The sequence below is a fragment of the Zeus faber genome (assembly GCF_960531495.2).
Source record: "Zeus faber genome assembly, chromosome: 18".
Taxonomy (NCBI): Eukaryota; Metazoa; Chordata; class Actinopteri; order Zeiformes; family Zeidae; genus Zeus; species Zeus faber.
The window spans coordinates 29,308,712-29,334,293 of NC_137210.1; the positions used below are offsets into that span (position 1 = coordinate 29,308,712).

The 25,582-nt window shown below is 43.8% G+C and overlaps 2 protein-coding genes across 2 annotated transcripts; both read right to left on the minus strand.

The window, feature by feature from the left end:
• Positions 1-712: 712 nt before the first annotated feature.
• On the minus strand, positions 713-2,713 carry LOC307243997 (kelch-like protein 10; the record flags this gene model as incomplete). The annotated part of the gene is made up of 2 exons (XM_080018969.1): positions 713-2,318; positions 2,589-2,713. 2 exons carry the CDS (start codon positions 2,711-2,713, stop codon positions 713-715), a joined length of 1,731 nt encoding a protein of 576 aa, XP_079875095.1.
• Positions 2,714-17,006: 14,293 nt separating this feature from the next.
• Positions 17,007-19,211, minus strand: LOC307243998 (kelch-like protein 10; the record flags this gene model as incomplete). Its single annotated transcript, XM_080018970.1, has 2 exons — positions 17,007-18,642; positions 19,042-19,211. 2 exons carry the CDS (start codon positions 19,209-19,211, stop codon positions 17,007-17,009), a joined length of 1,806 nt encoding a protein of 601 aa, XP_079875096.1.
• Positions 19,212-25,582: the final 6,371 nt, after the last annotated feature.

The following is a 25,582-nucleotide window of genomic DNA, read 5'->3' on the forward strand; positions in this document are numbered from 1 at the left end:
GCCGTACAGCCACCTCTGATCCCGGGCCCAATTACCTAGACCCAAGACAGGTGTGGCTGCTTAAACCACACCACAGAGGCACAATATGTCCACTATATTGTCTTGTGCTATCAATTGTCTTTCCTGTATCTGTGTATTCGTTATCTAATGTGTACATGTACATACAGTATATATATAAGGCAAGTTTATTTGTATAGCACATTTCATACACAGACAATTCTAAGTGCTTTACATAAGCCATAAAATACATAATATAAAAGCAAAGAAGAATAGAAGCATAAACACCTTGGGTCTCCAAATACTTTGGGCCTAATCTTACATAATCTTTCAGGCAATAACAGGGTGATTCTTCAGTTATAGCCACTTATTTCAGTGCAAGATTTTCAAGATTTAATTTAATTGAAATGCCATTATTTTGTACTATTTGTCTAGATATAATATCGGATTATGGCAGTACTTCTACTGTACAGGATTTAAATGCTTGCCATTTTTCCAATAGGAAATCATAGGAAACTCCCATCTCCCATCAAATTATGAAATATCATAAAAAAATGTGTGATGGTTGTGGGACTGACAATCCTTCAGTTTTTGTCAAAAAATGACAATAGACATGGTATATTAAGGCAAGTTTGTTTAGCAGCTTGTGGCTTAGACACATTACACAGAATTTCACATTTCTATAGGGATGTAAACTGGATAAAGGTAGGGGCTTTCAGGGGGATCCCTCCTCCTCTGGGTCATCTGGGAGGGGTAGGGCATCCCGTGGAGCAACGTAGTCCTTCATGTTGGGGATGTCGTACACCACGCAGCAGCTCAACGCACTGCGGAAAATCGCCATGTCTTCAACATCAGACCACTCGTCAGTCTTCTCATCGTAGCACTCCACGTTGAATGTGGTGGTGGAGCCGTTGAAACCTCCAACGACGAAGAGGCGGTCGTAAACCACCTCCAGGCCAAAGTTGCTGCGGGGCTTGGACATGGAGGGAACTGCTCGCCAGGTGTTATTGACTGGGTTGTACGCTTCAACACTGTGCAGGCGGTTGGCGCCATCAAAGCCTCCGACCGCATAAACACTATCTCCATATGCAACAACCCCCACTCCGCTACGCCTTCGAGACATGGCGGGGATCAGTGTCCACTGGTCGGTCGCAGGGTTGTAAAACTCTGCACTTGTCAGGCATATGTCCCCTGTGAAGCCACCACAGATGTGAATCTTGCCCTGCAGCGTTGTGGCATTGGCGTCGCTCCTTCTGTCATGCATGGGCGCGATCAGAGTCCACTGGTTAGTCTCTGGCTCGTAGCGCTCTGCTGTGTTCTGCCTCATGTGTCCGTCAAAGCCTCCCATGGCATAGATGCAGCCCTCAAGTACAGCAACGCTGACGTAACAGCGTCGCATGTACATGGGTGCCACTTGGTGCCAGGTGCGGGTGAGAAGGTCAAACTTTCGCACGCTGTTGAAATAATTCACACCATCAAAGCCACCAAGGCAGTACACAAAGCCGTTGAGAAAGGCTGCGCCGTGATATGCCCTCGGGCTCTCATCACTATTAGTTACATTAACCCACTGATCTGCTCGGGCATCATACGCCTCAATGCCATTGGTTGGACTACCGCCACTCCAGCCACCGATGGCAAGTAGGATGGCATACGGTAGGCGTGGGCGGGTCATGGGGTTTCTGAAGCCTGAGCTGGGTGTTCCAAGCAAGTTAATCTCATATCTGGCCCTCAGAGCGTCAATGACAATTGGCTTGCACTCAGCACTGTCTATCAACAGTTCGTGGTTTTTCACATTTCTCACTAAGTAGCCTGCAGTCATCAAGCCCAGACGAATCTTGGGTAAGAGCAGGGGCAAGTGGTCCCTGCGATCCTGGGCACGGTGGTTGATCCAGCGCAGGACGGCCTCAAACACAACGCTCTCCTGGTGGACGTTCAGCTCGTCCTCACTGATGACAGTGGTCAGCTGCTGCAGTGTCAGCTCCAGAAACTCCTCCGAGATGCAAATCTCTTCAAAGTTCTGCAGCATGTAGAGGTAGGCTTTGTGTCTTAGCGCGAGGCACGAGTAGATGTCGGCGAACCTCCAGATGCCAATGCAGTTCTCTGGACGGAGCTGGTTCTTGAGGAAGTCACAGCATACTTGTAAAAGATCCAGCATGGAGAGGTAGTCCGCTGCAGCCAGAAGCTCCTCTACGTTGTCCATCGTTACAGTGATGGAGCGGGTGTAGGCGTACTCCACAAGGAGATGCATTATGTCTGCAGAAACACCGGGGATGCTGTAGATTCTCTTTTCTGATACGGCAAAGCCACCGGTGAAGAGAGCGCTGTGGGTGGAGTTTGAATTTATCAGACTGATTGGTAAACTTTATGGAAAATTCATCATTACAAGTACATCACAAATACAATCATTCTACTTTGATAAGAATTGTTTGCTCCCACTGCAATGCCTTGTACTGCAACTGGAGCTTGTGTTGCTATAAGAATTTCCACATTTCAAAATGCAACACTGAAACAAAGTTTGGAATGAACTTGATCTAGTGATAAACTGACTAGTCTAGTCGAAAAGCAGTGACAGCTTCCTGTGGGCGACCCACCTGAAGTAGTCGCTGCAGGTACTCAGGACGATCTTGTGAGCGCTGAACTCCATGTCATCCACTGTGATCACTACGTCACACAGTTTCCCCTCCAGCCGCAGTTTGTTCCATTCCGTATGTGCCATAAAACCCCTGACAATGGTGCAACGTCCAAAAGAGCAAGCCAGTCATGAAGAGTCAGAGAGAAGAGGAACCCCGTCACTTGATTTCATTTTTTTGGAATGCACATGATTTGGTGGGATATCATTACTAAGGCAACAGAAGGAGGGAGAATAAACAAGATAAAGTTTTGATAAACAGTTCAACCGAGTATCCTAAATCGGAAACTAACAACAAGTGCAACCATAACAGCCAGGCTTTGAAGGTAATGTTGAATACTCTAAAGCTGGCACGCGTGAGTTTCTCAACATTTTCTCCACCATGTCACACTTTTTACGATGAAATAAGCCCATTAACCTCACAGCACTCTGCTATCCCACAAACACATATAAATGTGCATTTCACGACTTACACTTATTCATTTGGTTGTTGTGGTTGGTCAGCTGGCATCGCCGCACCTGCGGCTGAAACAAACCTTACGCAAGTAGGCGGAGCTTTCCAGTAACATAAAGTTGGTTTCAGATGTTCTCGAATGTGTCGCAACGCAAGCCGTACCACGCAGTACCACGCGTTGCAGCAAGGGGCGCTACAGCAAGCAACATCAGAGAACCACCCAAATCTCTTAAATCTTACATCCCTTATATTTTTAGTCATATTGTTGTTTCTTAATCTCCTCTACTCATCATTGCAGCTGAATTTGAGACTGATTTTGAGGAATGTTAGTTTACACTTGTTTATTTTTAGAGTCTCCTTGTCTCTCCTCCGAGGGTGATTCAGTGCTTAGTACAAGATGGCATGTTCTTCGAGTTGTGTTTGTGATTGTTGTGGTTGTTTGGCTTTTGTGGATGTCGTTCTACCAATCAAATTTGTCCTCTACCGCCCCCTGGAAGAGTCGGCTTCATTACTTTGGTTTGTACGACTAGACCGTGCGTTTTCAGTTTGTTTGCATTATCATTTGCGTTCACGTACTTGAGCAAGGTTTGTTTTGGGCCTTACTGGAATTCCTCATGTGATGATTATTATCAAAATTATTATTATTATAGCCATGTCTGCACATCAACATCCTGTCTTAAACCACGAGGCTGTGCATTCCATTATAAAGTTCATCTGTGTAGTGTGTGGGATCATGTGGGGAATTCCACTAATATTCACCTAATATGCTATTACTTTGGGGAAAGATTCACTTAATAGTTTACAAAAAATTCCACTTCCTGTGCCAAAATGTCGCCCACGAGGTTTTCTATAGGAAAATAAATCCAGTTTTTATGGAAACATGGAAACATGTTAAGGAAATTCCCCACATGGTGATGCCATGATTGCTGCACGGCAAAGCCTTTCCCGCCACTGAGCCTTTCCAGCCAATTGTATCGCAAATGGATTCATTACTCAAGGCCTCATTTAAGACCTACCTGCTGGTAGTAATAGATTTGAACAAACTAATCACAATAGATCACATTATAGATCTAACCTTATTACCATTAGTCTAGGTTTGCTGTAATTCCTACTTATATCATGTAATATATATGATATAATTTATAAAACATACATTTATAATTATTTTTCAACACATTTGAAAGAAAAACAAGAAGATTGAAATAAAGAGGGACAACATTTGTGCGGGGTTCAGTTGGGCGGTAGAAGTGCTTCTGTAACTGGGGACTGAAACTGCTCCAAAAACTCTTCACAACTTCAACTCTCTGTAACAAGCTCTTGGCACTCTTCACAGCAAACAAGCAACTGTGTTTTGCTTGTGTATCTACTTTCCCAATCGCAAATGGTTCGGTCTGGATGCGAGACGCCCCAACATGCTCCACAGACGCCTTGGAACCTCAGATTCAAACGTAGCATCGCTAGTGCCATCTACTGGGGGCGGGGCTGTACTGATGAATGCCGTGAGGTCGTGCTCAGTGCCACCAGGTGAGACGGGCTACATTTACCTATAATAATAATGATAATGATAATAAAAGTAATAAGATGAAGATATGAGGACATATGATGTCAGTGTGCTGCACTGCCAACACACTTAAAGAGACATGTCCTGGTGAGATTGTGAAGGTGTGCTGGCCCTGTGTGTGTACGTACTTGCATGTGTAAGTACGCGCCCTCTTCTTTGGCGCGACTGACGGCTCCACCTCCCAACGCTCGGCCTTATAGGGTGGAGAGTTGTGATGTCACAATGACAAGATGAGTCAGCGAGATGTATTCCACTCTGCAGGAAGGGAAACCCCCGGACGCTCCAGTGACATCACAGCAACAGAAGAGGACGCACGCCCTCATTAAAACCAGGAAGAAGAAGAAGAAGAAGAAGAAGAAGAAGAAGAAGAAGGGGATGAGTAAGAGTGTCGTTCCCTGGTGGACTGAGGAATGTAGGGAAGCGCCAAAGCCTTCTAAGTTATTGAAGAGAAGAGAGACTGTGTCATTTCCTGAATCTCATCCATTATAAGAAAGAACTGGCAGAGGTGAGAGGAACTAGAGAGTTGGAGGAAGGACAACAGCAATAACAAAGGTTTTGAAGACAAGGTTTGGAACATGATTAGGAACATGGAAGGGAATGGAACTATCCACTGATCAAATATGGAAATGAGATTGCAGTGACCAATGAAGAACAAGTCAAACTCATTTTAGTTGGTGGACCACATACAGCCAAGTGGGCTGGACCAGTAGAACCATTGCATAAAAACAACCGCTCCAAAGGGTTCCCTTTTATTCAGTGTAATGAAGTACAAGTACATTCAGAAATGTTCACAATTAATGAACCGTCCATTTACAAAACAGATTATGAACAGCCTGAGATGTCTTCCAAAAAATAAATGCAATTTCAAGTCTTTCAAATTTCATGTCTCAGTTTTTCTACATTCAATCAGTCTATTGTCATCACATGTGCATTACACTTTACAGAACTAAACAGCAGTATAGCATTTTTCTTCTTTGTGATGCAAACCACTTGTCAAGATCTAGAAACTATTTCAATTTTCCATACAGTTCCATTACTGTGTAGTAATGCTGGCATCACCACAGCACACTAACGAAAGTGGAATCTATTGAAGGAGAAGGTGAAGTTATCCCCTGCCTTACAAACCATTTACAAATGAGAGCTTTTTGAGGGGCCTTAGAACTCGGATTGCACAAATATTATTTCAAGTCTGATACAGATTATTTTGCACTATAGCTGCTGATTGACATTATTTTGCACAATGTTCAATATCTTTAAATATAACAACAATAGGTATTCATTGTTTTTTCAGAGAACTGTATGCTGGTCAGGGTGGAAAAGCCTCTAAAGCTGCATTTTACATAAAGTAGGCTACCCACTGTTAGACTTGCTCCTGAAACCTGGCACCTCTTAGCCTCCACCAGTGAATCAATATTAGGTGTCAAATCATGAGCAGTTTTCCGTTTCAGAATGTCATTTAAGTGTCTGTGTGTGAGCCTGGAATGCACTTTTGTTAATTGATGCTCATTACAGAAAAAGCTTGCTATTGGGTCTACTTGGTAAGTAAACCCAATAGCCCTGTCAATTTTGGGCACCCTCGTAAGAGATACTGATAAGATTTGTCCAAGCTCGACAAAGCAAATTTGTCCTTCAAATCTGAATCACTTTGCAAGTAGTTGGATGTCCACGGACAGATCAGAAGCCTTGACTGTGAATGAAAAAAATTCTGTCCCAGGTTCACCAAAGACCTGAAACCGTTGCTGAAACTCCTGTAGCAATCCCATAATCCTGTTTTTGTACTGATTCGTGTCAGCACCAATTCCAGTGGCAGGCACATTTCTTAGACGGGGAATGAGCAGGGTCAACATTTGACAGCTGTGTCTCCCACAAAGTCAGCTTCAACTGGAAAGCGCATATGGTGTCCTAATACTGTGTGGCAACTTTGTTGCGGCGTTGCATTCGTTTCTTCAGATTATTCAATTGGTCTGTAATATCCACCATAGATGCAAGGTCCTGCAGCCATTCTGCATCCTGTAATTCCGCCACTGTTTTTCCCTTTTGCTGCATAAATTGTCCAATTTCCTCTCGTAAATCGAAGAAACGCATCAGCACAACTCCTCGGCTTAACCACCTTACTTCGGTGTCATATGGCAGGCGTTGGGTAATGTATTAGTCAGTAAAAAGGCTGTCAAACTAATGATCATTCAGACCTCTGACTTGGATAAAATTAACAGTTTGGACAACCACTCCCATGACGTGATCTATTCTTAACGACTTGCACCACAATGCTTTCTGGTGTAAAATACAGTGAAAAGTCCAAAAATGATTCCCCTTGTTAGCGGCCTGTACTTTCCCTCTGAATTTTGTCACAACACCTGCCTTTTTCCTGATCATTGATGGTGTTCCATCTGTAGCCAGGCTGACAGCACGGGTCCCATCAACCCCTGACCCTGTCCAGGGCTGCAACAAGAGAGTTGAAAATGTCATTTGCTGTTGTGGTGTCGGTCATCGGCACAACTCAGGGAACTCCTCGGTGACAGTCTCATCAACACCACGAATGAATATGGCCGGTTGAGCAACAAGTGTTATATCCGTGCTCTCATCAATTGCATCGGAAAATGCAACAAATGACTCAACTTGGTTCTTCGTTTGGCTATCTAAAGCAATATCTAAAGCTGTCTAAAGCTGTCTCCAGCAATATCCTAAATCCTATCTGCCACAGAGTTTTTTTTCAGGCCGAAGTTGGCAAACCTGTCACTTGTCGGAGCACACTATTTCTGCAGCCTTCAGTATGCATGTTTTCACAAACTCACCCTCAGATGATGGCTTTGATGCTGATATTATTTAATTAGCAATATGATAGCTAGCTTTCAGAGCTGCATCGTGGATCTCTTGGCTACGAATAAAATCACACTGCTGTTTCCTCAAACATTCCTCAAAAATGTATTTATCTTCTCTGTTCTCAGTTGTCCTTGCAAGCTCTTGTATTTTTCGCCATGATGAGCTTGATAGTGGCACTTAATATCACATTCCTTGAGCACCGTAAGGAGCTGTGAACACACCAGGTACACTGGCTTTCCATTTACCACTGTAGAGAAATAGGAACTGTTCCATTTTTCTTGGAAAACATGACGCTGTCTCCACTTTTATTCTTTTTGAAGGACATTTTCCACCGGCAGCTCCTGTATTAACAGGAGCCTTTGCTTGACAGTGTTGTGTCACGTGTTCTGTATGGGGGGGGGGGGACTATCATCCGGGTGTACTGCGCCAAGGGCACTCAGCTACGTGGGTGGGCGTTTGGGGCCTGTGGCCAAGTACATCTGGATGGTATGGCAGGTTGGGGGGCATGGGGACAGACTAACTGTCCACAGGACAGGGTTATTGCAGCAGTTGTTGATGATTAAAGAATGAATGAAGGGTTGCATTGCAGGCTGAGAAGTTGAACTCCACTTGCAGACTAACTCTCTCCGAGAAGAGGAAACTGGAATGACATCACAAGGACAAGATGAGGTTTGTTACGTTGTGATGAAACATCCCAGTAACAAGAGCTGAAATGAATTGTTGAGGTTGTACTAAGACTAAGTAGAGAGAAACCTCATTGTTGCGTGAACTACAAGGTCCTCGGTGTGAGTCTGAATGGACGTGGCTCCTGCTCGGAACCTTACGAATGAAACAGCTCCATGGACCAAAGGATGAAGGAGAACCTGCGATGGAACCTTGTGAGGAGGTCGGATCCAACCCAATGTCTCCTTCACTGTCCATCACCTCCATCATCCTGAAACTACTGTATCTTTATCTTTGAACCACATTTAGCATGAGGTTAAATGTAAACAGATTCATTTTGGTCATAATGAGAAAATTTTAATGGCCATACAAATAAGTTAATACATGAGTAAAATATGATGTAAAAATAAGAATGAAAGTATCAAAGCCATGAATAAATGTCATGAAAGTGAAGGAAAATCAATAAACAATAAAATTATTTTTGAAAATATGAATGTCCCAGAACTATATTTCTAAATGTCACTTCCAAGACCTTTCAAGATTCCAATATCTCTGAACAGAAAGTCTAAATCCAAAGTTCTGTCCTAGATATTACCGTTTACATTTTACATTAAGATGAACCACTGAGTTACTGTATGTATGTTTGTTCATCTATATTACCTTCTCATACAATTATTCAAGGTCCTACGTACATAACCCGTCAAATAAACAAGCAAGGTCACATATACACATAGATAAACACATTTGAGGTCAAGGATTTGGGATGGGCCCATTCGATCTCTGCTGCGCTGCACTTCCCCTTTCCCTGTTTCTCCAAAGAAAACCTACAAAACTTGTTTATTGTATATGGATTTATTTTCCTGATGAATGAAACAAAAAAAGCCCCATGCGAGACTTTCTCAGTCACTCTCCTTATATTCAAGATCGTACATACATACACACATACATACATACATACATACATACAAGGTCATATACACACACATACAGTACATGCATACATAAATACGTGGCGTGAGTCCAAACATTGAAAAAAAATGAAGAACTAAACAAACAACATTTAGCGTCTCAATATGTATTTGTGGCAGTTTCTCCTCACACACGCTTCCAAGTGGCATTTTCGGGGACTTGGGCACAGAGACACAGACCACCGGGTTTCAGACAAACACTTTATTGTAGAGGGTGGGCCAGGTAGAATATCATCGGTTTGGCAATAGTGGAAGGAGTATATGATTTGCGATAGAATAAATGAACGCGCTGTTGGCGGCTTGGAGCGGTGCGTACAGAGGTGTTTTTCAGGTTGTCCCGGGCACCACTTGCATTGTCAGCTTTTGAGGCAAAGGTTGTAGCAGTTTCTTGGTTGCATATAACAGTTAGTCAGTGTCTTGTGAGGCCTCTAGGTCCGTTGAAGCTGGATGTTGGATAGTAACTCTGCTAACTGTTTATAACTAACTTGTTTAAAAATGAACTTGCAAATAATACCGATGGCCACTCCACACTAATTACAAAGTTAGCATTAACTCAAGAAGTCAGATTAATAAAATATCCAAACTTGAATTGGTTTCACTAAGTTAAACTACATGGAGCTTAGGCGAGAAAGCTCAAGAAAACTACAAAATAATTCAAACGAAGATTCAATAGGTTTATTCGTCACATACATATACATACTTTCATACATACTGTATATGCAGTGAAATGTCAATGCAACGCACCCGGTGATTACACACAATATGTCCTCGACTGAACACAGTAGCTACCTAATTTGTACTTGACTAACTAACTGAAACTAACTGAATCCTAAAACGTAATGCAGTAAGTAAATAGAATAATATAGAATAAAATAAAATAACTCAAAATGAATACAGAGCGGGGGTACAAAATAAAAAAATAAAGGGAATAGACTTTTGTATATGAGGATCCTTCATGATCCTGCAGCTCTGCTACTACACCTCCTGGTGTATAAGTCCTGCAGGGAGGAGAGGGTTATTCCAGTGGTACGTTCAGCTGAACGCACCACCATCTGCAGGGCCCGCCTGTCCTGAGCAGTACAGTTCCCATAGCAGGCAGTGATGTCGCCTGTCAGGATGCTCTCCACTGCTCCACAGTGGATCCTGTGTTCAGGATGAGGGAGCTGGACATATGCTTCCCCACCCAACCACCTGGGGCTGGGCTGAGAGGAAGTCCAGGATCCAGCCACACAGCGTAGTGTTCAGTCCTAGCTCCCGCAGCTTGACAGCCAGTCTGGTGGGGACTTTGGTGTTGACAACTGAACTAAAGTCAATGAACAGCAATCTCACATAGGCCCCCTTCTGGCCATCCAGGTACGTGAGAACCTTTTTGTTGTTGTTGTTTTTGCTGTTGTTTTTGTTGTTCCTGGTGTTGATGTTGCTGCTGCTGTTGTTTTCTGTTGTTGCTGCTGCTGTTGCTGTTGTTGCTACTGCGGTTGTAGTTGCTTTCGTTGTTGTTTTTGTTGTTTTTGTTGTTGCTGCTGCTTTTGTTGTTTCTGTTGTTTCAGGGGCAGTCTCTGACATGAACAGCTGACAACTATGTTCTTTCTTTGATTGTATTTCTTTGTAAAGCACATTGTGTTGCTCTGGTATGAAATTAAATTAAATTAAGTGCGACTTGACTTGAGCGTGGTGTGCAATAGAAACAGTCTTTATTCGTCACGCAACACATGCTTGCACACACACACACGCTTTGACGGTGGCCGGTGAAATGGATCCTCTGCTTTTGACCCATCCTGGCTTGTCCTTCCTCTGGGGGCACAGCCAGGAGCAGTGGGCAGCATACGTGGACGCGCCCGGGGACCAGGTGATAAATGTCCATCGCTGGTCAGACAATGATGGGTGCATGTTTTGGGTGGGGGTCCTTACTGACGTGAGGTGGAGGAAACCCCATGTGAGCACGGGGAGAACATGCAAACTCCACACAGAAAGGCTTCTATTTGGGAGATAACCCACCGGAGCACGGTGCCAACAGCACCCCAGGCGGGAATCAAACCCAGGACCTTCTTGCTGTGAGGCAGCAGTGCAATGCACTGCGCCACCGTGCCACCGATACCCGGGAGACCGCATCTTCCATGGATCTGTTCGGCCAGTTTGTGAACTTCAGCGGGTCCAAGGTGCGGGGGAGGGAGGCGCAGATGTAATCCTTAATCAGCCTCTCGAGCACTTCAGGAATATCGAGGTGAGGGCCAACAGATGGTAATCATTCTAGCAGGCAGGAGAGGTGATCTTCGGGGGGAGGGATGATGGTGGACCTCTTGAAGCAGGACGGGACCACCGACTTGGCCAGGGAGATGCTGAATATCGTAGTGAACACCGGGGCTAGCTGGTTAGTGAGGTGTCTGGTAGGTTTGAGGTGACTAGGTCACTGAGCTCCCAAGGCTGAGATATAGTGCGGTAATAATATTAATGTATGTTACTGTAGATTTATTGCCTCTAACGGGTCTATTCAGAGGCCCTCTGGGAAAGGGAATTGTGTTGATTTCTTCCAGCTTGACCAGAGGAGGAAATGTTTAGATTTATGGCAAGACAGAGGCTGAGCGGACACCTATGGGCTGGAACCAGATGTGGTATGTTATCTCTGTACAGCTTTAAAAGCGAGTGCCAAGCACCGCTTGGCAGAGAATATATCCGGCTCCTGTTCTCTCCTAGGCCGTCCATGGCAAGTCTGGTTTGATGCTGATTTGTGTAATAAAACTATTATTTTAATCAAGTCAGCGTCAGTGGTCACTCCTTCATTCATCAACACATCCCATTCATCAAGAAACTACCTTAGCACAGGTGTTCAGTATTCGCTCAGATATGTCATCTGGGCCCGCAGCTTTCCTGGTGATCACACGCATCGGAGCCCTCCGGAGCCCTCAGCAGGATTTTTTTTTAATGGGAACGTCATGGGTGACAAAGATTTTGTGTGTCAGAACATTGGTTCGGCCCAGTGACAAGTTGCACACTTTTGTGTTCCTCTGCAGTAGGTCACAGAACTTATTCTTTCCGCCTCCATCCAACTTTGCCCGGTCCACTGTCTGGTGCAGCAGCTTTGCATCCCAGCTGGAGAGCGTAGGGAGAAAGGTCTTCCGGGGATCAATGGCAGAGTAAAAGGAAAGCAGACCCTTCCCAGTCCATTCCTTAAAGTTGTTAGTATCCTTTTCAAAGTAATACTTTTTTTCTGTTGTTGCTCCTGAACCAGTACAAATTCTGTCCCACATCAATTTGCAGTCCACTGAGATTCATGAAGTCCAGTCCCAGGATTGCAGGAAATGCAAGGCTTTGGGAGCACTACAACTGGCAAGGTGCAAGTATAATCCTGCAGTTTCAGTACCAGATGCTGCCACCCTAATGGCCATCTCTATCTCCCGTCAACCAAATACAGGGGTTTCCCCCTCCCAAGTGTTTTGGTTCTTGTCCTCGCCCATATAGCGGAGTGCCACCACTCCTCATTCAGAAGCCGGTAGGATGAGCTTGAATCCACCAAAACCCTGCCCTTCACCGAGCCAATGCTAATAGGAACCAGCTGTTGGTGAGGGAGAGGTCTGGAAGCCGAGAAGGAGAAAGCCTGTCTCCTCTGGCTGCTGATTGGACACTGCGTGCATCGCTGGATTGCCGCTGGTGGATGGACCAGATGAAGGTTGGTAGGTAGACTTGGGATTATTTGAGGACACATTTGGACAATTGTGTGGTGAATAGGGTCATTTACATTGCCAACATAAGGTTTGAGCTGGTCTTGCCATTGTAGGAAGGAAAGACGTGTGTGAGGTGGTGTTGGGTGTCACTACTGTCTGAAACTTGTTGGTGGCAGGGGGGCATTTGCGAAGTGTCTCTTGCTGCAATTACTTTGCTCTGTCCTTCTCTAGCAGCTGGCCGAGTCTCACCAGGGCATCCACTGTTTGGACCCCACTGCTCCTCAGCTGGCTTACCAAAGATGGGTGTATGTTCTTTAATATGAGCTGGATGATTTTTCCCCTCACCGATATTCGGTTTCCACCAGCGGCAGAGGGCTCGATACATGTAAGCAAAATCCCGGATGCATTCCTCCTCACCTTGCACCCATGTCCTGATCCACAAGCTCAGGTTTGTCCATATAATCCTCTGAGAGGAAGGCTGACAAACTTATGCTCAAAATCCATCGAGGTGAAGCTTTCCAACCTCACCACATCCCACCAGTCACTAGCCGTGCCATAAAGGATGTTGCGAAGGGTTGTGAGAAGCTCCTCATCTGTGAGAGAGATTAATGCCAGATACTGCTACATGTACATCAGTGGGTCAGTACCATCTTCCATTTTGCCAAAACAAGGAAACTGCAATTGTATTGGGCTTTTCCCCAATAACCTTCTCCTCAGGTCCCTCTGGATGGGTGAGCCTACCGGGGATGCAAACGGTGCTGGACAACCGCCTGGTTGCATGGTGGAGTGTAGTCATAGCCAAGCTTTAACGTCTGGTTGTACATTTGGGATGGAGGTGAGTGTAGAATGGTGGTGGTTTGCACTGTGGTTGATTGCAATGAAGGGTGTGAGGTGCCTAGGGGCAGTTCTTTTATGGGGTTAATTCCCTCACCCATGTGGTGCAATTGCTCTTTAAATGTTGTTATTTCTTCCTGCAGGTGTGTGATCATGGCCATCATGATCATTATGTCTGATGTCCTTTAGCATCTCTGTATGGTGGTGTGGGAGTCTCCAGTTGAGAGTGTCTGAGAACTGTGTCCTTAGATACTGTGTATGCGGTTCCAAGTATCCCTATATTTGTTGTTGTCCTTGTTCCTGCCTCCCAGTAAATGCATTTTTAAGGTTTGAAAGGATGTCCAGAATTTTCTGATTATTCGTGTGTTGCTCTGTTTTCCATTGATGGATTATGCACCTCATTTCCTAATTGCTTTTTTTTAGATCAACCAAGGTGCGCTGTATGTTGGTGTTTTCTGCAGGCTTTAATAGTGGAGGAGCCAGAGTTTCCTGTCCTTTGAGTTCCATGTCCAGTAAAGATAGGTTTGTTATTTCCATTTTATTCCTTTGTTCTGAGTTATGATCCTCCTGTTGCCCAGCAGAGGTTGTGGATTCTCCTGGCTAGCAGATGACCATCTACCCTGGCTGGATCCTTCCAGTCTGGTGGAGAGAGGAGGACATAGTAGTTGTTCCTGTTGGCAGAGGGCAATGCTTCACAGGAGAAAAACAGCAGATCCAATAACTCAGCCATGTCCGTTTTATCGTCTTAAATATTGTTTGCGTTCTGTTGACTGTGTGTTATTAAATCTTGCCTCTTAGCAAGGGCTCATGGTTTTGCTGAGGTGCCAGTCAGAGTAACAAGTAGAACAAGTATTTTTTAAGTACGTTACTTAAAGAACGAGTCTGTTTTAAAGTACGTTACTTAAAGTTCGAGTCTTAGTAAAATTACATTACTCCAAGAACAAGCCTTTTTAAAATACGTTACTTAAGGAGCGAGTCTTATTTAAGTATATTACTTAAAGAAGAGGTACTTTTTAGGTACTTTTGGTGCCGTTTCACTTTTTTTCCCACATAATTTGAAAGAGAATCAGAGCTTCAAACCAAGGGTTCACTTGTGTGAATCAAGCGAACATTTTTAAAGCTATGACTTGTTAATGACAAAGGTGTGGCAAACTGTGTTTCTGAGATAATCACCTTCAAAGTTTTACCCACACCAGCTTCATTCAGCTCCCACAATGCAAATGGGGTTGGAGGACCAACAAAGCCTCATGGATACTTAACATCCTGCTGAATGGGCCAATCACGAACAACGTTGAACAGCGTCAACAACACTATTTATGTTTTTAAAAAAGCGTTTATTTAACAGTAAGAATAAACATGTTTTATAAAAGCGGAATTATTTTTTTCTATAATAAATCACCAACCTCAACAGACTTCATCAGGTTATCAACTTCTTCCGTTGAAACAACAACAGATGTCTCCTCCGGTGGTTCTTGAAAATATTCCATTTCATCGTCACATTCAGGTTGAATGGTAAATCGTAAATGGTTGAAATCCGCTCTTTGAAATGTTCTCCAAGTCTGGAGCAAAATCAGATTCAGCGTAACTGTGGGAGAATTGACTTTCATCGCGAAAAATGAAGTCCAGTACGCGCTGCTCATACTGACTTGGATCTATTGCACTGGTCACATTAACGTCCATGATTTAGATCTTCCTCCAGCCGCTTCACATAATTAATAACAACACAGGTGAATTAAAGTTTTCACAGACAAATGAAACCGGATCCTCGTCTTGTCTATGGAAGTGACGGTGACGTCAGTTACACGCCCCTTCCACAATGATGTCTTTGTGTGTGTATAAAACATGTAGGATTTAAAGGTTGAATTCTATGAAAACGGTTTCACATTGTGACTTCACACCACATGGAATATGGAGGAATGATCTTCACCTGGATGGACGCTTTAAAGGAAACCATCGAGCGTCGTTGTTCAGCGCAGTTCAGCGTCTCGGTAAGTGAAGTGTTTCCTCATGTCATCTAACGGGAATATTTATTTAATATCTACTATTTATAAATCAAACTCGGCTTTGAAAATACATTGAGAGATTTGAAAAAAACACAAAGGAACATGAATCTGGAAAAATCTAATTTTCCTTCAAGAAAGGTTTTTTCAACTTATTTGGTGCTGCTGGCCATTTTGGAAATGCGCGAGATGGTGGCTTTTGCTGTGGTGGGTCGCATATATGCAAGGTCATGAATGCATAGACCGTCAGACAAACAATACATACATACAAGGTCAAAGTGCTCGGCCTTGTATGTATGACCTTGTATGTATGTATCTATAGAACCTGCTTTCTAATGTTTAGTAGAAAATGAATTGTATAATTATATAGATGATTTTATACATCACCGTAGCAGGCTTGCTACCCTGGTTCAGGCAAGGACTCGGAGAGATGCAGGTTGCGGCCGCAGACACGGCAGGTTTATTAACAAAGTGCAGAAAAAGGAAATATAACGGACAACTTAAAGATGAGACCAGACGTTGGCCTATGATCAGACTTCTCTCAGTATGGAGCTTTTCGCCTCCAGAGTGCTCCCGCACAATCCCTGCCGTGGAGTCCCTACAGCAAGACAAGACAGACACGTAAGAAACCTTCCCAGTGATTGGCCATTCAGCTCAAATGGCCACAGCTGGCACCGAGACAGGGAGCGTCAGTCTACCACACTGATTTCCCCTCGCCTCCTGGATCCGACTCTACCACGGCCTGAGTCTGCCACAGTCACCTACAGTCTCATCATGTTGACGCTTATGAAGCCTCAGATGAGCATCAAATAATGACATTTTATATTCTATTACGTCAACTGGTTATTTTCTGGGATTTGATGTTCGTCTGTCACGTAACTGTGGATCCCCTCATCAATGCCCTCACTGGTCTGTATTATATCTTAGAATAGAAAGAAAGAAAGAGGAAAAAAGACAGAAAAATTGCCATGGTAACTGGTCAGTGTCTCAAGTGGAATCTTGCCGTCATTCTTGGTTCTTTTAAATCAACGAGGATCAAAACAATTCATCAGCCAAACACACACACACACACAGACAGACACCTACCCACCTTCGTTGCTCAGAGATTATGTTGGTCTCAATAAGATGCAGGTTGATGCACTGTGATGTGGGCTGATCCAGGGTGAGACCGGGTTATGCAGGGAGATGCAGGTTGAGGACAGGGTGATGCAGGGTGAGGGCAAGGTGATCCAGGGTGAGGTCAGGGTGATGAAATTTGAAGCTGAGCAGCTCATCAATGTAAATATTGTCAGTTTACAATAGGAGTTTGTGAGCTCATAGAATGTAAATATGAGTATCAATCATAACATTTATAACATTCATATTAGAACCAGAAAATGAGTCCTTTACCAAAACCTTTCTAATTAGCACGTTTATTTGCTTCAGTCAGAAAGGCTGCAGAAGGAGGATCCTTCTTCCTCCTCCTCCTCCTCTGTGTTGTCTGGGAGGGGTAGGGCATCCCGTGGAGCAGCGTAGTCCTTCATGTTGGGGATATTGTACACCACGCAGCAGCTCAACGCGCTGCGGAAAATCCTCATGTCTTCAACATCGGACCACTCGTCTGTCTTCTCATTGTAGCACTCCACGTTGAATGTGGTGGTGAAGCCGTTGAAGCCTCCTACTATGAACAGTTTGTTGTCCACCACCTCCAGGCCAAAGTTGCTACAGGGCTTGGTCATGGAGGGAACCGCTCGCCAGGTGTTACTGATGGGGTTGAACGCTTCGACACTGCGCAGGCGGTTGGCGCCATCGAAGCCTCCAACCGCGTAAACACTATCTCCATATGCAACAACCCCCACTCCGCTGCGCCTTCTAGACATGGGAGGGATCATTGTCCACTGGTTGGTTGCAGGGTTGTAATACTCTGCACTCATCAGGCATTCATCCCCTGTAAAGCCACCACAGATGTAAATCTTTCCCTGCAGTGTTGTGGCATTGGCGTCGCTCCTTCTGTCATGCATGGGCGCAATCAGAGTCCACTGGTTAGTCTCTGGTTCGTAGCGCTCCGCTGTGTTCTGCCTCATGTGTCCGTCAAAGCCTCCCATGGAATAGATGCAGCCCTCAAGCACAGCAACGCTGACGTAACAGCGTCGCATGTACATGGGTGCAACCTGGTGCCAGGTGCGGGTGACAAGGTCAAACTTTCGCACGCTGTTGAAATAATTCACACCATCAAAGCCACCAAGGCAGTACACAAAGCTGTTGAGGAAAGCAGCGCCGTGATATGCCCTTGGGCTCTCATTGCTATTAGTTACATTAACCCACTGATCTGCTCGGGCATCATACGCCTCAATGCCATTGGTTGGACTACCGCCACTCCAGCCTCCGATGGCCAGTAGGATGGCAAAGGGCAGGCGGGGGCGGGTCAGAGAGTTGCTGAAGCCTGAGCTGGGTGTTCCAAGTAAGTTGATCTCATATCTGGCCTTCAGAGCGTCAATGACGATTGGCTTGCACTCAGCACTGTCTATCAACAGTTCGTGGTTTTTCACATTACTCACAAAGTAGCCTGCAGTCATCAAGCCCAGACGAATCTTGGGTAGAAGTAGGGGCAAGTGGTCCCTGCGATCCTGGGCACGGTGGTTGATCCAGCGCAGGACGGCCTCAAACACGATGCTCTCCTGGTGGACGTTCAGCTCATCCTCACTGATGACAGTGGTCAACTGCTGCAGTGTCAGTTCCAGAAACTCCTCTGAGATGCAAATCTCTTCAAAGTGCTGCAAGATGTAGAGGTAGGCTTTGTGTCTTAGCGCAAGGTAAGTGTGGATGTCGGCAAACCTCCAGATGCCAATGCAGTTCTCTGGACTGAGCTGGTTCTTGAGGAAGTCACAGCATACTTGTAAAAGATCCAGCATGGAGAGGTAGTCCGCTGCAGCCAGAAGCTCCTTTGCGTTCTCCATCGTTACAGTGATGGAGCGGGTGTAGGCGTACTCCACAAGGAGATGCATTATGTCGGCAGAAACACCGGGGATGCTGTAGATTCTCTTTTCTGATTCGGCAAAGCCACCGGTGAAGAGAGTGCTGTGGGTGGAGTTTGAGTTTATCAGACTGATTGCCAGGTAAACTTTATGGAAAATTCATCATTACAAGTACGTCACAAATACAGTCATTCTACTATGACATTTCATTGCATATACAGTATGTATGACAGTATGTACTGTATATGAATGTGACAAATAATCTCTTGAATCTTGATTAGAACAATTAGCCTCACTCCAACGCTTGGTACTGCAACTGGAGCTTGAGATGCTATAAGAATTTCCACATTTCAAAATGCAACGCTGTAGCCAAGTTTGGATAGCTTGAAGCGTCTGTGTACTTACGTAAGGTTCATTTCAGTCCTAAAACTTATTTAATGATAAACTGACTGACCAAACTGTCTAGTTGAGAAGCAGTGACAGCTTCCTGTGGGTGACCCACCTGAAGTAGTCGCTGCAGGTACTCAGGACGATCTTGTGAGCGCTGAACTCCATGTCATCCACTGTGATCACTACGTCACACAGTTTCCCCTCCAGCCGCAGTTTGTTCCATTCCGTATGTGCCATAAAACCCCTGAGAATGGTGCGACGCCCAAAGAGGAAGCCAGTCATGAAGAGTCAGAGAGAAGAGGAACCCCGTCACTTGATTTCATTTTTTTGGAATGCACGTGATTTGGTGGGATCATTACGAAGCAGCAGATGTAGGGAGAATACACAAGATAACATTTTTAAACAGTTCAACCAACTATTCTAAATTGGGGTATAACAAGTGCAACCATAACAGCCAGGTGTTGAAGGTAATGGAGGGGGGGGGGGGCACAGACATGTTGACTAAATCTAAAATTAACCTGAAGAAAGCACAACACTGTGGGCAGGTGCGTGTGCGTGTGCGTGTGTGCGTGTGCGTGTGTGTGTGTGGGGGGGGGGGGGGCGCCGTATTGAAATTGTAATGCATGGGCTTTAATTTTGTTTTGACTATCACAAAATAAAAGCCTAATACTGGTTTCACATTTTCTATTGATTGGTCTATGAAATTCAAGATTTAGTGAGAATAAGGGTATAGGGTCAATTTCCTTCATAGATGCAATTTAATTGGATATAATTATCAGCCTTTGTGTGCCTCTGTACCCATTAGCCAGTGCGGTAAACATTTCCATACTAACAGGAAGCTCCATGGAGATGTTACACTTAGGATTATGGGAAGTGTAGTACTTCATTACATAACATTAAGCAGATGCTTTTATCCAAAGCGACTTACAATTATACATTTTTAATTTATACATTTTCAAATGTATAAATTATTGCAAAATATTAGCAATGTATGTAATCATTTATTTTGTTTTTGTTCCTGTAGAATTCATATGATATGTATGATGCTTTTTTATAACATGTTTTATTTGCAATGCGTGAAGTAGGAGATGGTAGCTCAGGAGGTAGAGCTGGTCGTCTAGTAATCTAAACGTTGCTGGTTGGATCCCAGGCTTCTCCTGCTAGCATGCTGTAGTGTCCTTGAGCAAGACACTTAACCCCTAATTGCTCCTGATGGCTGCGCCAGTCGGTGTTTGAATAATTGTAAGTCGCTTTGGATAAAAGCGTCTTATCAATGCAATGTAATGTAATGCTGGCCCTGTATGTGTATGTGCGCTTCCGTCTTTGCCATAAACTGACATTGTGCAAAGCTTAGCTTTATATGGGGAGAGCTGTGACGTCACAGTGAATATTTTCAATGACTGATGTACTTTTATTTGTACTTTCACTTATTCATTTGGTCGTTGTGGTTGGTCAGCTAGCCTCATCCCACTTGGGGCCGAAACAAACCTTACGCAAGTAGGTATTTCCAGCAATATAAAGTTGGTTTCAGACGTTCTTGTATGTGTCGCATGTCGAATGTGTGAGTGTTGCGGTTGTTTGGCTTTTGCAGATGTCGTTCTACCAATCAGATTTGTCCTCTACCGCCACTGGAGGAGTCTGCTTCAATACTTTAGTTTGTACGACTAGACCGTGCGTTTTCAGTTTGTTTGCATTATCATTTGCGCTCACGGACTTGCGCAAGGTTTGTTTTGGCCCTTATTGGTGTTCCGAATCTTATTTTTATAATTATTATTATTATAGCAATGTTTGAACGCTCTGCGCCTCAAAATCCTGTCTCACCCCATGGAGCTGCGCACTCCATTATAATGTTCATCTCTGTAGCCCCGCCCCCTTGTAGATGTGGGATCATGTGGGGAATTCCACTAATATTCACCTCATATGCTATTACTTTGGGGAAAGATTCACTTAACGGTTTACAAAAAAATCCACTTCCTGTGCCAAAATGTTGCCCACAACGTTTCCTATAGGTAAATAAATCCAGTTTTCATGGAAACATGGAAATATATTAAGGGAATTCCCCACATGGTGATGCCATGATTGCTGCACGGCAAAGCCTTTCCCGCCACTGAGCCTTTCCAGCCAATTGTATCGCAAATGGATTCATTACTCAAGGCCTCATTTAAGACCTACCTGCTGGTAGTAATAGATTTGAACAAACTAATCACAATAGATCACATTATAGATCTAACCTTATTACCATTAGTCTAGGTTTGCTGTAATTCCTACTTATATCATGTAATATATATGAAATAATTTATAAAACATACATTTATAATTATTTTTCAACACGTTTGAAAGAAAAACAAGAAGATTGAAATAAAGAGGGACAACATTTGTGCGGGGTTCAGTTGGGCGGTAGAAGTGCTTCTGTAACTGGGGACTGAAAGAGCTTCAGAGCTCTCAGCTCTTCAACCAAAAAACTGCTCCAAAAACTCTTCACAACTTCAACTCTCTGTAACAAGCTCTTGGCACTCTTCACAGCAAACAAGCAACTCCGTGTTTTGCTTGTGTATCTACTTTCCCAATCGCAAATGGTTCGGTCTGGATGCGAGACGCCCCAACATGCTCCACAGACGCCTTGGAACCTCAGATTCAAACGTAGCATCACTACAGCATCGAATGCCATGAGGTCGTGCTCAGTGCCACCAGGTGAGACGGGCTACATTTAGCTATAATAATAATAATAATAATAATAATGATAATAAAAGTAATAAGATGAAGATATTAGATATGAGGACATATGATGTCAGTGTGCTGCACTGCCAACACACTTAAAGAGACATGTCCTGGTGAGATTGTGAAGGTGTGCTGGCCCTGTGTGTGTACGTACGTAAGTACGCGCCCTCTTTGGCGCGACTGACGGCTCCACCTCCCAACGCTCGGCCTTATAGGGTGGAGAGTTGTGATGTCACAATGACAAGATGAGTCAGCGAGACGTATTCCACTCTGCAGGAAGGGAAACCCCGGACGCTCCAGTGACATCACAGCAACAGAACAGGACGCACGCCCTCATTAAAACCAGGAAGAAGAAGGAGAAGGAGAAGAAGAAGAAGGACATGAAAAAGGACATGAAGAAGGAAATGAGTAAGAGTGCCGTTCCCTGGTGGACTGAGGAATGTAGGAAAGCGTTGAAGAGCCAAAGCCTTCTAAGTTACTGAAGAGACTGTGTCATTTCCTGAATCTCATCCAGTATAAGAAAGAACTGGCAGAGCAGCTGAGATGCTGTGATCTCATGAGAACACAGAAGGGATTACAGATCTGACATGGAGGCGCCCAGCTGCACAAACGAAAATACTGACAATCTGCTCCAACTTAGACAAATAACAAAGCGAATTGCAAATAAAAATAAAAAAACACACTACGCAAATCCAAAGTGGAGGACCTAGACGATTTTCTTGATTATTATACGTTATGAAGGAGGACCAGGGCCGTAACAACCCAGCGAACAGGAAGAAGGTAGACTCAGCTACCAATACAGATGATCTTATCCTCAGTGCTGTAGAGATTACTATCTTGGATGATATAAACAAGAAGCTGGACATGTTTGGTCAGCTCCTCTGAGACATCGCAGAGATCAAAGCCAGCCTTCACCTGCTGCACTGTATAGTTTGCGAGATGAAAAAAGACACGGATTTAAAAACGTCAGTGAAGCGTGTCACAATGGATATGGAGGTTGAAAAGAAAGAAAATAAAATAATGAAAGAGATTATCCTGGATATACAAACCAGAAGTTTTCAGGACAACCTCATCTTTTCTGGGATCCCAAAGAACAACCAAGAGACACCAGAAAACATGGTGAAAGACTTTTTCCGCACCGCCCTAAAAATCCCCATGGACACCGTGAAGCAGATCACCTTCCAGGGGGTTCACCGACTGGGACACGGTGTGGGGAACCGTCCCCCCTCCATCATTGCTATGTTTGAATACTTCAAGCACAAGGAGCTGATTAAAAGCAAAGGAGGGGAGCTGAAAGGAACCACGATGGGTATGAACGACCAATTCCCCCAGGAGATCAATGACTGACGGAAGGTGCTGTACCCCATCCTGAAGGAGAACTTGCAGAAGGGTAAAGGGTATTGCTGGTTGTTGATAAACTATACTGTATTTAGGCAGTCTGTTATTCTGAGACTCTTCCACCACACCCTAGTTATTTTGATAATTCTGATATGCGAGATGTAGAAATTAGTACCCCATCTATGTCAGGATTGTAAATATTTCTTACTCTCATCATCTTACCTGCTCAATCCCTCCCTCCCTACTTCTCTCATCACTCTCACCCTCAAACAACTCTCTCACTATATGTATGTCTGACTCTGCAATGTTCTGTGTTTATTTTTGTCTATTTGTCATTTGTTTGTGTAGATATGTATCCCTACAAACTTACTGCAATACTTGGGCAGTAAAAAGGAATTTAAAGGAGGAAAAGTCAAACTTATCAATGGGAAAAATGGGCACAGTAGTATAGCTTTTGCCTTGGATGCACTGGGCTGCTGCATGGTAAAACTACAAATCCACATCCATACCCCGCTAACTAACCTCAATGGCATCCATTAAGTTTGTTCGTTGGAATCTGAGAGGCTTGGGCTCAGCAGCAAAACGTAGCAAAAGTCACCTCACCAGGATGAACCCAGCTTCTGTCTACTGCAAGAAACTCACCTCACTGCATCAGAGCACCTCAAACTCAAAGCTAAATGGGTTAATCAGATGTTTTCTGCATCATACATCTAAAAAAAAAAAGAGGTGTTTCCATTTTGATCAATAAAAGTATCCCATATCAGAGTAAAACCACAATATCAGACACAGAACAGCGTTACATAATGACTAATGGAATTTTAGGTAACATAAAATAAACCATAGCTAATATTTATGGCCCCAATGAGGATGGCCCAAATTTCTTTCACAATATATTTTCAAAACTCTTCGAATTCTCTTACTCAATTATTATACTGGGAGGAGACTTCAACACAGTACTGGATCCCAGTTTAGACCAGTCACAAACCAGAAATAATCACAAGCCCTTGCATTCGTCAGACACTATTAAACATTATATGAGTGATCTTGCTCTTGGAGATTCCTCATAATCCTCATAATAGAGAATACACAAATTATTCACCACCCAACCAAAGCTTCTCTAGAATTTACTATTTCTTGACAAGTAACTCTGTAATGTCCATAATGACTAATCCTGAAATCCACCCTATTGTAATCTTCGATCACAGGCCGATTAGTTTCAACCTCATAAATGAAACCAACAGGAGCCCTCCCGGTAGGTGGCGGTTTAACACCTCACTTTTGACAGATAAAGAATTTAACTATTTATTTTCCAGAGAATGGACTTCCTTCATTGAACTAAATGATTGAGAAATATCACTATCCTTACTCTGGGAAACGGCTAAGACAGTTCTAAGAGGTAGTATTATTTAAATCTCCATTCACAAGAAAAAGAAAGGACAAATATTCCAAAATAAACTAGAACAATGATTAAAAGACTTGCACTCCCAACAAGCCCACTCACCCACTGAGCAAATCCGAAACAAGATCCGGACAATTACATCTCAACTTGATAATGTCATCCATCAAAAGACACAATTCCTCATGCAACGAACAAGACCAAATAATTTTGAATTCAATGACAAATCAGGTACATTTCTTACCAATCAATTGAACGTGATAGAGAAAAAACACATATTACAGCCATCAGTGATCCACAGGACAAGACATCAATAACATACTCAGAGACTTTTCACTCAGATAATGAATCAAATATATCAAACAAGAACTCATTCCTTGATGATTAGATTACATCAACCACTTACTCTAGAAGAACTCAGGAAAGCTCTCTTCTCAGATGGCTAAGTGGAATTCCATAAACACCTCTGGCCACTTTTATCCCCATGATTCATCACAATGATTACAGAGATTAAGTCAACCTCCACCATGCCTCCGCACATGAATACTGCTCTCCTTTCAGTTTTGCTCATACCCAATAAGGACCCAACTCTCAGCTCCAGTTATAGACCCATAAGCCTACTTAATTGCAATTAATTATTAATAAAACACTAACCACCAGAATTGAAAAAAGTAACTCCATTTATAATTCACCCAAACCAAACAGGCTTTGTCAAGGGCAGACACTCATCCAGCAATATGTGCTGTTTATTCAGTCTGATCAGCATATCTCAAAGGAATGACTTAAATACTGTTATTGCCTCTTTAGATGCCGAAAAAGCATGTGACAGAATAAGTGGATCTCTTTTCCACCCGCAACAAATTTGGTTTTGGAGAGTCACTCATTTAATGGATCAGAATCCTGCACAACTCCCCATCTGCTTCTGTCATCACCAATGGTTACACTTCACAGTGTTTCAATCTAGAACGCGGCACAAGACAAGGATGTCCGCTGCTGTAAGCCAGAAACTTCCCTTAACCATCTCAACGAGCAAAATTATATATCTTGGTATTGATATCTCCACCAATCTGTCAGATTTGTTTACCCTTACCCCAGAAGCTGAGTGGCCCTGGGATGGAAGCCTGCACAGCCTGCACAGCCTGTCTACAGCGGCGGCTTGACCACAATCCCTTGGCCCGCAACAATTTTAAGGTTTAATACT